The sequence below is a fragment of the Patagioenas fasciata genome, chromosome 2 (assembly GCF_037038585.1).
Source record: "Patagioenas fasciata isolate bPatFas1 chromosome 2, bPatFas1.hap1, whole genome shotgun sequence".
In the NCBI taxonomy this organism is placed as follows: Eukaryota; Metazoa; Chordata; class Aves; order Columbiformes; family Columbidae; genus Patagioenas; species Patagioenas fasciata.
This window is the reverse complement of record NC_092521.1, coordinates 55,338,795-55,355,006: the sequence shown is the minus strand read 5'-3', so window position 1 is coordinate 55,355,006 and position 16,212 is coordinate 55,338,795. Positions and strand designations below refer to the sequence as shown.

General features: G+C 41.7%; 1 protein-coding gene across 1 annotated transcript in view; it reads right to left on the bottom strand.

The window, feature by feature from the left end:
• Positions 1-16,212, bottom strand: part of RAB31 (RAB31, member RAS oncogene family) — a 71,027-nt gene that overhangs the window by 13,776 nt on the left and 41,039 nt on the right. Inside the window, 3 exon segments of the mRNA XM_065832161.2 lie at positions 5,110-5,219; positions 9,910-10,016; positions 14,125-14,196. Of these exon segments, the coding sequence (XP_065688233.1) occupies positions 5,110-5,219; positions 9,910-10,016; positions 14,125-14,196 (289 nt within the window).

The following is a 16,212-nucleotide window of genomic DNA, read 5'->3' as shown; positions in this document are numbered from 1 at the left end:
TGGGCCTGTTGGAGAGGGTCCAGAGGAAGCCACCAACATAACCAGAGGTCTGGAACACCTCTGCTGTGAGGACAGGCTGAGAGTATTGGGGTTGTTCAGCCTGGAGAACAGAAGGCTCCAGGGAGACCTTACTGCAGTCTTTCAGTACTTAAAAGTGGTACATAAGAGAGATGTGGACAGACGTTTTAGCAGGGCCTGTTGCGACAGGACAAGGGGTAATGGTTTTAAACTAAAAGAGGGGAGATTCAGGCCAGATATGAGGAAGAAATTTTTTTACAATGAGGGTGGTGAAACACTGGCCCAGGTTGCCCAGAGAGGTGGTAGATGCCCCATCCCTGGAGACATTCAAGGCCAGGCTGGACAGGGATCTGAGCAACCTGATCCAGTTGAAGATGTCCCTGCTCATGGCAGGGGCGTTGGACTAGATGAGCTTTGAAGGTCCCTTCCAACCCAAACCATTCTATGGTATTATGATTTATTTTTTTGTTTAAGCACAAGTTCATTTCATATTTCACTTGTCTAGGTATTCCTCAGAGGCTTACCTGCCTCAATGCCTGTTTACCTTTGGACTTACTGATGCAGACTGATATTAACCTGGGAGGTACAGTCTCGGCTGTATCATATAGAGAAGATGGCTTTTATTTAATCTACTCTTTCCTATCTGAGGCACCTTCACGCTAAGGTAACAGGCAATACATCCAGGCTGAAGAGAAACAGCTGGCATGCACTAGATTTGAATAAGGTAACTAAGGCTTATTTGAGTCGTTAAATGAACGGGTGTCTGAAATTGCAAGGATGTGATTGCTATTAGATGACAGTACACTTGGGGCAGCTTGTTTAGTCATTGAAAACCAGATGGTTCTAATGGGTAAGCTGCCTTCCCAGGCACAAGCTGCAGACAGTGGATTAAAGCCCCACAACCATGAAGGGGTAATACAGAACTGGTATGACCCCTGCACAGGTACAACTTGATACTGTATTATACTGCTATTGAATAGTACATTCCTGGCATTTTTGCTGCTGGTGAAATATAAACCAGTGAGAAGGAAATGCTGTGTCTATGATTCTTCTAAGGCTGGGAATAAAAAATTAACAACATTTGATCCTATACTCAGCTATTAAAAAAAGAACTACTGGAACACATGAAAACCGCTATCATCTTGAGCCTTTTTTATGTCAAAAACCTTTCAAGAAAGACATTTTGAAAAATGTAGCCCAAGTAGGGAATATACAACTGTACTAAAAATACTGTTTTCTGGTTTACAGAGAAATAAAACAGCCACGCGATATTTCACAATCACAGCAAGCCTTCAGTCAGGTGCTGCTAAATGTAACCAGGGTAAGTGCAGTAGAGTGGCTTGCTGCCTGAAATCACAGGGGCACAACAGACAGCCAGGAGCTGCATCCCATCACACAGCTCAGGGAAAACTCTCCAGCACCAAGAACGCCGACTTTGCTGATTCTTGTGCTCCAGCTGCCTCCTCGGTCTTATCTGCCTAAGTACAACAACTGCAGAGTCCCTCTCTTGCCAGATTTGCCCCGTCTCAAAAAAAAATCAAAAACTTTTACTCATTCCAGTCTTCCACGTCTTGCATTTTCTTGAGAAGAAATAAGGACAACGGATTTGTGTTGAGGCTGCGTTACCAAGGCATCCCTCAAAGCAGTCAAATCCTCAAAGGCTCAGAGAAACTTATTAAAAATCTTTCAAAAATAGTGTAATATAATAACCTTAGAAATGAAGTGATCTGTCTATAATCTCTATAATTTTTCCAAGATTTATCTGGTTGTCAGCAAGACATCCCGGATCCCCTTTTATTTTCTGCCTTCTTTATATCATTGAGTAATATTTTCCCATTATACTGTTTCACTCTGTTCACAATATTTTCCCTGGAAAACAGACAGTTATTCGACACCTTAGGAAAGAAAAGCGATTATGTTAAAATACCCCCGGGAAAAGAAAAGCATGATCAAGCAGGAGGTGAATTTTTCAGCCAGATCAAAATGTAGTCTAACCCCTTCTGTTTGGGGCATCAATTTCGAGAAGGTTTTTAATGAAGAAATTCTCCATGCATGTTGGAATATCCTTCCAAATCCAGGCTGTAAAATATGCAACACATGTAGTCTGCCTTCAAGATCCAAGGCGAACAGAAATTGCTGTCTCCCTGCGCAGAGGCTGCGGAGCTGTACCATGCCCTTCTACAGCAGCACAAAGAGAAGGGCATGAACTCTCAGGCAGCATGAAAGCAAAACTAAAGCTGCAGCGTGACTTCTAGGGCACCACACAAACAGGGTAGGAGACATGGCCACAGATGGACTTCATACACTGAAAAGGCAGAAATGCTGCCATGCAACTTGGACATAAACAGACTGTTTTCGGGAAATTGCACGAAGATTGAAGTGGTGCAAAACATCAGAAAGTTATCCATACCCCCTCCCCTGTCACAATCATACTAATTAATTCTCCTACTAATTAAGCATTTTTCATTTGGTTTCCACTATATTTCTATAAACATACACTACCAACCCTCTCCTTTCTCTCCACCGAGTACTTGATAAGGTCACGACTACATCCACCGAGACCAAGTATTTCTATATATAGAAATAATTGCCTGTGGAATTAAGTGCACTTGCCTGGGTATCTAGTTCATACTAAACTTAATTTAGCTGATTTTCCTCGTCTATTATATCCATTATTAGGGACAATGTAAGCTGCCAGCTGCAGCACTGCCTATCAAAGACAGAAACTAACTATGTAATTGCGTGGCAAGGATGAGTTCCTCTGTGAGAACATTCACAACCATCAGACACAGGCAATCTAGTAAAGTATCACAAGGAAGAACCGGTTCCTCTAGACGGCCATGTTACACACTTATTTTTTAAAAGAGGTAAAAGAAAGGTAGCATATTCTAGGAACACTGGTTCTCATTAACCATTTCAGATATATCCCATGCAAGTGAACCAAACACTTGAACAGGCCCCGTTTCAGGCAAAGTGTGGTAGATAAAAAAGCTGATTATGAATATGTGAAATAAAATTAAGAGTTTAGGGAAACAAACTTGAGTTTCTGGATGTGCTGTGTCCTAGGCCTCTGCACCCCAAAACAGGATTCAAGGAGAGGAGGAACCACCAGGAGTGGAAGAAGACCAAGTCATGGAGCTTTTAAGGAATCTCAACAGATACAAGCCTGAGGATGGAGAGGGAGCAGGCCCATGTTGCTGAAAGACCATTCTTTATCATCCCTAATGTTTTTGAAAGGTTGTGGAGAATGAGGGAGGTCCCCTATGACTGAAGAAAGGCAAACGTTATACCTGTCTTCAAAAGGGTAATAAGCAGCCATGGATCTACAGGCTGGTTAGCTGCCTGGGAAAACCATGGAGCAAATCCTTTCAGGAGCTGCTTCTGAGCACATGAATGTGAAGAAGGTGACTAGGGCCAGTCAGCACGTTCAACCAACCTGGTTGCCCTAAATAACAGTATGACCGGATCTGTGATTGAAAGTGAGCTTTGGATGTTGTCTACCTTGACTTTAGCAAGGTTTTTGACACTTTCTCCTACGGCATCCTGGTATATCCAAGTTGGGATATTATGGTTTAGGTAGACAGACTGTTAGATTTGAGAAAAATTGGTTGGATCATCAGACTTAAAGGACAGTGGTTAACAGTACATATCTACTTGTAGGCCAGTTATGAGTGGAGTACCTTGCTTAGTAACTTTCACCAGTGGCCTGAAGGAGGGAAAAATACGCATCCACTTGACCCCTCAGATGATACCCAGCTCAGAGGCACATTCAATACCCTTGAGGGCAGACCTGCTGTTCAGAGGACCTTAGGCTAGAGGGAGGAATAAGCCAACAGGACCCTCATGTGGTTCAGAAAGCCCGGCTTGTGGGAAGGAAGAGCCCCTGGCTATGAGACAGGCTGGGAACTGGCTGCCTGGAAAGCAGCTCTGCCAAAAGGACACAAGGGCAGCAAGCTGAGCGCGAGCCAGCAGCGCACCCTGGCAGCAAAGATGGCCAACAGCATTCTAAGTCACACCAACAAGAGCAGAGCCAGTAGATCCAGTGAAGTAATCATCCCCATCTTGATATGGTCTAACACAAGCTCAGTAATGCATCCGGCTCTGGGCTCCACAACACAAGAAAAAGGTTGACAAACTGGTGTAAATTCAGAGGGAGGCCATCAAGACAGTCAGGGGTCTGGAGCACTTGCCCTGTGAGGAGAGGCTGAGGAAACAGGGCCTGTTCAGCCTGCAGATGAGATGGCTTTGGGGGATCACCACGCAGCCTGCCAGTACCCATGGGGAGGGCTGCTAAGAAGACAGAGCCAGGGTCTTTACTGAGGTGCATCCAGGACAATGAGCGATGGTGGCTATGAACTGAATCAGGAGAGGTTCCGACTTGATAGACCAGGGGGATCCCATTGTGAGAACTATTTAAACACTGGACTCAGCTGCCCAGAGAGGTTGTGGAACCTCTGTTCTCAGGCCCAGCCAGAAAACTGCCCAAGCAACCTGGTATGAATTCACTGTAAAGTGAGCAAGAAGTTGGACTGAAGGTCTCCTGAGGTCCCTTCCAGCCCACAAGGTCCTTCTCACTTGCAGCAGAGACCAAAACTGGAACCCCTAGAAAGCAAACTGAAAAAGACATTTTTTCTCTTCCTGAGAAATGTCAGTCTCATCTTGTTTAAAAGACTCTGAGAGAAAATATTTTTTTTTAAAAACAGATTCCACTGCAGTGACTATTTTCTCCTTATCGTAACCCTCCAGGCGCATTTCTCAACGTTTAAGTCTTTATCAACATGATAAGATCAACAGTATCGCCTCTACAGCAGGCTTGGTCTGAAACAGAAGACGTGACCCAGGTCAGGATCTATATACAGTTTAGAAGGAACAGGCTTGCCCCATATCTACGATGTTTTGCTCTGGTGTATTCAAAGTCATTCTTAGTTTACATCTGTATAAATAGCAGCCATACTACTGGTGCAGTGGATTTCTCATGTCCTTGGGAAAGAAGTTTTTAGATGCGAAACAGACAGCTATTTTCAGAAGACCTCCAAACAACCACAAATAAATAAATAAATAAATAAATAAACAAAGGGAGCCTTTACTTACTTATTCCTTGAAAAAGTTCTTCAATGTTAACAGCATTCTTTGCACTGGTTTCAACAACAATTGCACCTATAGATTCTGCATATTCTTTGGCATCCTTCAGAGGAACCTCCCTACAAAAAAAAAAAAAATCAAAAATTAATTTAATATTTTGGGAAAAAAAATACAAACAAAACCCTCAAACAGTCTAATCAGAAAAGCATTAGTATGCTCTTCTTCCCTGCAAAAGTAGTACTATCTTTCTTCTTCTTATGGCATTTAGATCATCATATTAAAAATATCACCAATGATCAATCTGCAGATCTCTTGGCCTTGCTGCTGAACCTATGCCTTGAAAAAAGGAAGACAATTTAGATGACAGTCTTGTTTGTTTCATAAAATTGACACCAATATGAAAAGCATTAAAACACTGGAGGGAAGACGTAAAACTCTGTTGATCCAAGCAGCATTCAGCACCATTCATACCAAGTGTTCAAACAAGATACAGTATGACTGTTATGGAAAAAAACAATAAGAGCATAATCTAAGTGTTTGCGAGAGATTCTGAAAGAAATATGAAAGCCACTGTCTCCAAGCACATTGGCAAGAGCAACCTGGGAGAGCCGGAGTCACTGAGGGAAGACCACCATTCTGTGCCATGGCACCAAAGTGACATCATCTTAAAATCACTGGTAGAACATCCTAATTTTGTAGCCAGTAATTCATACGCCAAAAGCTGGTAAATGCAGTTTACAGAATGCAAAAGACCTCTGCTTCAGACACAAAGCAAACCCCACGCTGACCTTGTATCTGCCTGAGACAGGTGGCAAAGCTGAATCTGCCCGTATCCGCTGCTGCCTGTAACCAGCACTATTCCTGATTTTTGGGCAACAGCTCAGAATTGGAGACTGGACACCCTAACAAGGGACATGGGGATCCTCATGTTGAAACATCAGGCTGCCAGCACTGTTTTTCTTCTAGTTGTTCAATACAATAGCTGGTGTGTTTTGTGCGGTTTTACAACTGTCTGTTGCACTTGCAGAATTTGCACCGACTTCTTCAACCCCCAGCTCTCATCAATCAATACAGAGACTCCTCATACAATTTCCTCCTAGTACGAGCACCTTGGACTTTAACAGAAGGTACCCAGGTGGGAGCACAGCAATGCAATTTCACAATTAGTTTATGGAGGTATATATTTTAAATAAATCAGATCTGCTGCTCATAAGAAACATGCCGAGAGGCAGAATAATTGCATCATTTATTACAAATGTTTTTTTAAAAAAATTAGCCTGCAGTTCCAGCATCTGGATTCAGAGCTTGTTTCCATTACTTGCTGCTTTGCATTACATGTCTTTTTATTGTGGAAGACACAGGGAAGGAGCATTCCGCTTACTATTTCTCAAATGGCACCTTGGCCTTTATTACAAAAGGTACCAACATCTGTGGATGGCCCTGGAAATAAGAAAAAAGGAACTTAACTATATAACATAATATTCAAACAACAGTAAGTGAAGATATTTGAGAGCATAGGGTTATGTAATGAAGTCTTTCGACTTGCTGTGATTTAGATGAGAAAGCAAACTTTGGGAATCAAGGAAAAGGTAAAATAGCAGCAAGTGACAATATTCCAAGGAAGCATCATGAAACTTCTTAGCCTTCTCTGACGACATTTCTAAAGGAAGCCTATAAATGTCCGCAGCATGTGGGAAATAAACATCATGCCATCCAGTGCTGCTGACACCAAGAAGGCTCTACACATCAAGTGGAGCTATCATAATCTGGATGTCAATATTGCAAAGATGCCACCTTATCAAAAAGGAAAAGCACAAATGCTTGAACTCTAAGCTGAGAGGTGAATACATGAAAGATGGAGTGAAGAGGGAAAAAGGCAAGAGCCATCAGCGGAGTGCTGAGAAAGTCTTATTCCAGGACTACAGGGAAAGTTAGAGGAATAACTATTCTGAAAGATGTCAATTACTTCATTTTACCTTTTCCAAGTCATTCTGTTGATTCCATCCCTGTTTAAAATTTTCTGAATAACTACTGAATAAAGAAATATTCTAGATGCATAGAGGAAAGATCTGAGCATGAAATTCTGCTGAATTCTCTTAACCAAGGATCTGGCAATTTCCAGTGAACACAACTTGCACCACATTTTTAGAGAAGTAAACACTTCTTAGTTCCTGTCATGATTCTGTAATGCTCAAAAAATATTTTGGACACTTAACATTTTAAGTCTCAGCTTCTGTCTTTGAAACTACCTTTTAAAGACTTGGCTGTCAGAAGGACAGTACACATATTAAAAGGAAAAGCCTACTACTGCTACTTAAAAGTATGCCAAACACTCAAAAGTACTAGGGTTGATTGTGCTATAACAAAAATAAGGATTTATACTAAACAAAATTGCCTATCTGTAGAAACCTTCGAAGTGGAGAAGAAATTTACATGAACAGAGTGCCAAAAACTGCTCATAGCCCATAAACAGTGAGAAAGGCATCATGTCCCCTGAGTGGCCCAAATCCATGTTGGCCACTCAAATTCAAATTTCAGATGCTAAATGAGGAGGGTAACATGGCCAATGACTATAACAAATAGCATCAGTCTTCTCCCAGAGGAATATAATCAGTTCCTATTGCTTCCACGCATTTGTCCTTACATTATCTCCTACAGTCAAAGAGATGGTAGAATCAAATCAACTTGGATCTGGTCAGCTTGTCCTCTTTTGCTTCTATTCGTGTTGGTCTTAAAAGCAGCTGCCTCTCTAATACTCGGCAAAACACCTGCCAGAAGTTCTACAAAACTAGACAAAGATGCCAAAAACACATACAGACAGCAGCTTGCTCCTTTGTGCTCACATCACCTTATTTTAAAATTCTCTGTGCCCAAAGGTATATGCATTTTCTATTCACTGGAAACAATCTGATAAATTTGTGACACATTTCACCTAAAATAGTTTTTAGTGAAGTCAACCTGAAATATAAAGCAGCCAGAGAATACACAGTTACATGCATTGCATAAACAATCAGACTGCTGGAAGAACTGTGAAAACATATCATGAATATAGTCTGCTCTCTATTTGTCCACCAAAATATCTTTAACTGGACATCACTGGATCACTTTAGAAAGAGAAAAGGCATGCATCAAAAATAACAGCATAGAAAAATCCTCAAAACTGTTCATAATTACGTAAAAGAAAAAAAAAGAGAGACATTAGCTCACTGAGGACAATAAGCAATATGCAAATGCCAGAACATTTTCTACATGGAAGAGCTGTACTGGCTCAACAGGAGCAAGAAATAGATGATGAGGAATCAGTAAACAACAGGTAGCATTTGAGAAGAATGTGGTAAGAAGATCACAGTCAGTCTGTGAGAAACCCCAGTATACTCCCAATGCTTCTGTGGTGCAGGTTTTCCTTTATGTCCCCAATTTAACCTGCCTCTGGTGGAAGAGCATTTAAAAGCTTGCTGCCAGAGCAAATGCTACCAAAAGCAGGGGGAAGGCTGGTTATGGATTCATTTGCTATTGGAGTCATTTGGCACAATCTCCAAACTTATTACCCTTAATTTAATCAGGCAATTGTATTGCTGGGAACACTTAAGTTTAAATTTAAAGTGACTCTCAGAGCAACTGAAAACTCCAGTTTGTGCTAATTGGTTTTGGGGTTTATTATTTATAATTGTCCTTTCCTTTTTTTTTTTCCCTATTTCACATTTGGAAACCTTTAGTTTTGGATTATAGGACTTGGCTTCACCATGTTGACAGAAGATGCCAAAAATATACTATCTGTGCTGTGTACTATCAGTTCTTAGCCCAAAAGAAACCAGGAGTCTTCTCTAGCACCAGGGCTTGTTTAGGTCTTACAGAAAGAAGCGACCCATAGTTTTGTTTCAGTTCATGGCTGACGGGGCAGGGGAGGAACAAAAAATCCCCAAACCAAACCCAACACAATTTGGTTTTGGAAACACCGCATCACTTAATTAAGTTACACAAGTGCTTCAGGGCTCTGGTGAACCTGGACCAAACAATGATTATAACACAACAGCATCCACGAGAGCATGTGAGGTCCTAAGAGGAAAGCATCAAATACGGCCACTGAGTTGAAGTACAGCTGAAGAAAGAAATAACAGAGAGTCATGGACTGACATAAAAGATCACTACTGTACAGCAAAATGTGCTTCCAGAAAGGATAAATGTGAATCCAAACTAGAGCTAACAAGCAGTGACTCTAAATTCATTCTCAAGCCAAACAGCATCATCTTGGCTTTTCTGCGGGAGGGCAGATTCAACCTTTACCTCTTTTACTCAGAAGGTTCTTTGCTTCACAAAGGTGACACAGGTTTTACTCGAAGTTATGCTCCTAAAAACAACAAAAATACACTTTCTACCTTCCATATTACGGGACAGTTTCGGTTGTTGCAAAGAGCAGTGTAAGTTCTCAAAGCTGCTCTGTGAATAACAATTTTCTACCTCAGGCCCACCCTTCTAACTCTACACTGCTGGTTTTGCTCATCGCTTAATACGTTCTGCACCTTTTAACATGAATAGAAGGAAAAAAAAAAAAATACTTTTCCATTCCCAATGATTCAGCAGCTAAAAGGTGTAGATTGTACAAATACACAGAAAGGGCAGTAAAAGAGCTTAAAAAAAAAAAAGCAGCACATAATTCAAGTTGTGCTGCTGCTGGTGTGGTTGTACACTGGGGAAGACTCAATACAGCTGACCAAAATGATATACTACTACAACAACAAACTGGTTACCTGACGGAATAAAACAATTTAGTTATTGCAATCAAAGCAACAACAAAAATGGATGTATTACCTGATATCCGAAAGATCACATTTGTTTCCAGCAATGGCCATTACAATGTTTTCAGGACCATGTTCTTTTAGTTCTTTCACCCATTTCTTCAAAGTATGAAATGAATCCTAAGTTGGAGAAATAACAAATAAGATAACAATCTCATCTCTGTTGATGTATTTGTTTATTTTTCTGAAGTTAGAGGAACACAGCTCTGACAGTATTAATGCAAGAATAATTTTATGGATCACAAGACCAGAAGATGGCTGTTTTATGTAATCTGCTTTTCAAACCTTATGTCATAAGACTTCCTCAAATTAATTCTTGCTTAAACTTGGACACCTCCCCCTTGGCTACTCCCCGAAGTAGCACTAAATGTTTTTCCTAACATTTCCAGTGATTAAGAATCTACCAGAGCTCTTTTAAATTTGTTTAGTAGCTAATTTCCTTAATGTTTAAAGTGAGCTTCATTTGTCTAATTTCATCTTCTGCCTGGTGGATTACTATCTTAATCACTATTCATATTTTTCAGTAACATCCAAGAGAGGTTTCAGTGGCCCCCTCATGCCAGCATTTCTGAATCTGTAACCTGGTAAACCTCAATTTAAATCATTATGAAACCAAAGAAACAGGTGACAATTCACTTGGCTTTTTCCCTCAAAGTACAAAATTCACAGAATCACAGAATGGTTGGGGTTGGAAGGGACCTCTGGAGATCATCTGGTCCAATCCACCTGCTGAAGCAGGATCACCCAGAGCAGATCACACAGGAATGTGCCCAGGTGGGTCTTGAATGTCTCCAGAGATAGAGACTCCACAGCCTCTCTGGGCAGCCTGTTCCAGTGTTCTGGCACCCCCAAGGTAATGTAGTTTCTCCTCATATTCAGACAGAACCTCCTGTGCTTCAGTCTGTGCCTGTTGTCCCTCATCCTATCCTTGGGCACCACTGAAAGGAGTCTGGTCCCATCCTCTTGACATCCACCCTTGAGATATTTATAAACATTGATGAGATCTCCTCTCAGCCTTCTCTTCTCCAGGCTGAACAGGTGCAGCTCTCTCAGTCTCTCTTCACAAGAAAGGTGCTCTAGGCCCCTAATCATCTTTGTAGCCCACCACTGCACTCCCTCCAGTAATCCCTTGTCCTTAAACTTGATTTCAGTAAAGCATTTGACACAGTCTCCCACAGCATCCTTGCTGCTAAACTGAGGAAGTATGATCTGGATGATCGGGTAGTGAGGTGGACTGTGAACCGGCTGAAGGAAAGAAGCCAGAGAGTCATGGTCAATGGGGCAGAATCTAGTTGGACATCTGTATATAGTGGAGTGCCTCAAGGGTCAGTACTGGGACCAGTATTATTCAATATAGTCACCAATGACTTGGATGAGGGAACAGAGTGTACTATCAGCAAGTTTGCTGATGACACCAAGCTGGAACAAGTGGCTGACACACCAGAAGGTTGTGCTGCCATCCAGCAAGACCTGGACAGGCTGGAGAGTTGGGTGGGGAAAAATTTAATGAAATATAACAAGGGCAAGGGTAGAGTCTTGCATCTGGGCAGGAACAACCCCAGGTTCCTGTATAAGTTGGGGAACGACCTATTAGAGAGCAGTGTAGGGGAAAGTGACCTGGGGGTCCTGGTGGACAGCAGGATGACCATGAGCCAGCACTGTGCCCTTGTGGCCAGGATGGCCAATGGCATCCTGGGGTGTATTAGAAGGGAGGTGGTTAGCAGGTCGAGAGAGGTTCTCCTTCCCCTCTACTCTGCCCTGGTGAGACCGCATCTGGAATATTGTGTCCAGTTCTGGGCCTCTCAGTTCAAGAAGGACAGGGAACTGCTGGAGAGAGTCCAGCGCAGGGCAAAAAAGATGATTAAGGGAGTGGAGCATCTCCCTTATGAGGAAAGGCTGAGGGATTTGGGTCTCTTTAGCCTGGAAGAGACTGAGGGGTGACCTCATTAATGTTTATAAATATAGAAAGCGTGAGTGCCAGGAGGATGGAGCCAGGCTCTTCTCGGTGACAACAACTGATAAGACAGGGGGCAATGGGTGCAAACTGGAACACAAGAGGTTCCATTTAAATTTGAGAAAAAACTTCTTCTCAGTGAGGGTGACAGAACACTGTAACAGGCTGCCCAGGGGGGTTGTGGAGTCTCCTTCTCTGGAGACATTCAAAACCCACCTGGACACATCCCTGTGTAACCTCATCTAGGTGTTCCTGCTCTGGTAGGGGAATTGGACTAGACGATCTTTTGAGATCCCTTCTGATCCCTAATATTCTGTGATTCTGTGGAGAGCCCAGAACTGGACGCAGTACTTCAGAGGTGGCCTCATCAGGGCAAAGTAGAGTTTGAGAAGAACCTCCCTCAACCTGCTGGTCACACTCTTCTTAATGCACCCCAGGATACCATTGGCCTTCTTGGGCAACCTGCTGTCGACCAAAACTCCTGAGTCCTCTGCAGTGCTGCTTTCCAGTAGGCCCACCCTTAACCTGTACTGGTACCTGGGGTTATTCCTCTCCAGGTGAAGGACCCTACACTTGCACTTGTTGAACTTCATTAGGTTCTTCTCTGCCCAGTCCTCCAGCCTGTCCAGATCTCACTGAATGGCAGCACAGCCTTCCGGTGTGTCGGCCCTTTCTCCCAGTTTGGCATCATCAGTAAACTTGCTGAGGTGCACTCAGTCTCTTCATCCAGGTCACTGACTCCTGGGGAACCCCACTAACTACAGCCCTCCAACCAGACTCTGCACCATTGATCACAGCCCTCTGACTTCTGCTCTCCAGCCAGTTCATGACCCATCTCACCACGCATTCATCCAGCCCACAATTCTTGAGCTTGCGTATGAGGAGGTTGTGAGAGACGGTGTCAAAAGTCTTGCTGAAGTCAAGGTTGACAACGTCTGCTGCTCTTTCAAACTTTCTGATGCTACCTACTTTTTAATAGCAAATCTTCTGTTTCTTTATGCTAATGAACTAATAGCATTAAAATCACTTTTGTTCCTAGAGATTGTAATTATAATTATAATGCATGGTTTAAAATACTATTAAAACTCAAAGTGAGCTCCCAAATATATTATAAATAATTTTTCCCCTTCAGAAATGGCCAAGAGTTGTGTCTAAATCAGCAATGGCTGTAGCAGCATCAATGAAGGGAGAGCACTATCAGTCAATTGGGAAAAATTATCCATTCTACTTTAATGGTGAATGCTGAATATTAAGCATCAGAAAGAGAAATACACATTGATCTTCCTCTCTTATTTTGCCCTCTTTATTCTGTGAGCTTGGAAAAAGGCTGGCGAAACAAAATTAGATTCTTACAATGCATTACAAGATCAACTGTAAGACATTTAAAATTAAAAGTAAGTATCAATCCAGCAGGATTCACTCTTCATCTTTTCTTGGCAAATTAGCAAAGGAGAACAGTACCTCTTTGTGCAACAGTGGCCACCATTATCAGCCACAGATCATTACACTAATGCACTGGAGAATCACTTCAGCCCTCTCAACCTCATAGTAAATAATTCAATTGGCAGAAAAGGAATAAAATGCAAGTGAATTGTCATGACCATCCATCCATGAACACCACCTCTAACTCAGCTTTATCAGCAGGGGTTTCTTTCAAAAGCAGTGGAAAAGGCATTCAGCTAGAACCTCCTCTGCCTGAGAAACCAGCAATAGCTGTTTAGGATCTGAAAACACAATTTTCATTCCAAATGAATAATGTTGAGACAAAAGTCAGAGACTTATTCTTTCACTGCTGGTTTCAAAGTTAAGACTAGAGCCCTACACTACAAACATAAGATCATATGCTTAGTTAAAAATAATTAATTTTTAAATCAGTAATATACAAATAACCTAATTTCTGTTCATTTGATGAAGCAGCTAGCTCCTTTTTGTACTAAAAATTCAATCTATACAGAGAACACAGGTGGTGATGGGAGGGCCCATTGCAGGATATCATCCTGGCTACTTAGCAAGAGGAAAGCCAAAGGAACTTCTACAAAATGCCACCTCCAACATTTCATCTGAACAAAGTTTTAACAACACAGAAGCTGGACTTCACGTGTAGGTTTTTAAGGCAGCTGGAACACCTCCATGCAAATATACCCAAAATACTGAAGCATATGAGCCCCACTGATATGAACAGGAATTAACACATAAATACTTCTGCAGCTGTAAATTTTACTCTGGCCCAAGCAGAGGAGTTAACACAGGTGAAAAGCATACAGAAGGTCTTACCTGCTTGGTGATATCATAAACTATCACAGCTGCTGCTGAACCTCTGTAGTACATGGGAGCCAAGGAATGAAACTGTTAAAACATACCCCCCCAAAAAAAAAGAATTCATTAATAATTCAGAATTATCATACTTTGTCAGGTCACAAAGACTCGCCATGGCAAGACCACTGCCTTTCTTTCATTTCATAGAGAACAGATGCATCTGGTAGCTGCCCACCTCTAACTTCCCTTAAATCCCATGGAAGCAGAGCTCCTGTATCTCCTGCCGTGCTTCATCCTGCTGGATTTACTCCATCAGCACTCAGTGAGTGGTTCAATGTGTCTTTTCCATTACAGGGCATGGACTCCGAGGACAAGTTTTGACGTGAAGATCACCTGCACTTGGAAGCCTACCTAACCTGACCGCACATACATCCCTTCCCCTGGCAAACAGTAATGTTTTGCCTTGTAGACATAATAAACTGGATTCAGCTTTGGTTCAATTTTTATAAAACAACGCAAATCACTTGTATGGACTTAGCTTGTCAGAAAACTCCAAACACCTGGCATGTTTAGTTATCCTATACTACGACAGATACTTTTAGAAACATGGGTTCTTGCAGTTTAAGCTGCTCTTCAGCTTTTTGTTTCAAGGGAAACATCCTTTATGAAAAAAACAAAAACAACAAAAAAATTTGTTTATTATAACAAGAGCTTGCCAATGAACAGTATAATTTTCATAATTTACCATGACTAAGGAGCTGATTTAGAACTTCAGTTTATAATTGCACAGAGAAAGGAAGTCAAAAAGCCTTTCTGCTGATTCAACTAAACTTAGTCTTAAGAAAACAAAAAATAATCTTTCTCAGAATATACATTCAGTCTTGCGGCACTCACACAGTCATTTCACACTTTTTTATTTGTAGAGTCATCTGTGAAAGCTTCATATTAAGCTGAAGCAAATAACTGAGGTCAGCTTCTAAATAAAATACATTATGAGGGCAGGGTATGAACCTCACTGCCCAGTGAACATGCACAGATCCATGTGTTACATCGCAAACTTCTGCAGATTTACTGGATGATGCAGTTTTTCTCAGAACCGTACTTAAAGACCTAGCAGCCTCCATATGTCGTGCTGATTCACATGTGATGTATAAAGTGAGTTATTTGTAATATTGGTTCATTTGCTGTTTTGTAAGCTGTTTATCAAAGATCACACACTCCAGCTCAAGACTGGTGCTTTTTCTTAGAACAGTAAGGATGCACAGCAGCAGTGACAGATGGTCAAGGGAGCAAGGCAGGTGGGAAAGCTCATTAATAGGAGAAAACAGCAGGAAGGAGGATGAGAAAAGAAAGAGGAATCATTTGAGAAGTAAGGTCTGAAGAAAAGGGATCAGCCAGCATCCTAAGGGAGTTGGGTAGACATGCATCTTCCAGGCTTTTAGTGTGTGGCTTTTATTACTTGCATGTTTAATGCAATAAATGCTTTCCAGAATTTCTAGGCTTCCATATGATGACAGAAATTTACAGTGTGTTGTTGTTGAAGTACCCTAGAAATCAGGGACCTTATCTGCGGAGGGTAGATCTGACCTTTCATGGTATATGCACATCCCTCCCAGTTTGTAAACTCCCAGGGGAAAAAAAAAAACTACATACCCATCACACATGCTGATTTGGTTTTTATCTAGATTATGAGGCATTCATGAATTACAAAGAGCTCTCAGATAACAGCAATCACACTTCACAGGAACCACACAGGTCAACTCACATGCTTCAAATTCCTCCAACACTGGCCCAGAAAGCACACTGAAATGCTATATGACATCCTGGGAATTTCTCTCCCTTTTCTTTTGACCAGGTGACAAGAACACTTGCCATAATAGCTGTTTCGCTGAAGAATATTGCCAGTGTTAGGGTCAGAAAGTAAAAATAAAAATAATAATTTAAAAAAGGGTAAACAGAAAAGCAGACCTCTGCCACTGAATCCCAGACAAGTATATTTTAATGGAACCAGGATGCTAGCTACTGTTTTTTTGGAAAGGATTAATTTTAGCAGGATTCCTAAACCAGCTTGTGCATCAGATATGCACCAAGCTTGGTCAAAAGGAA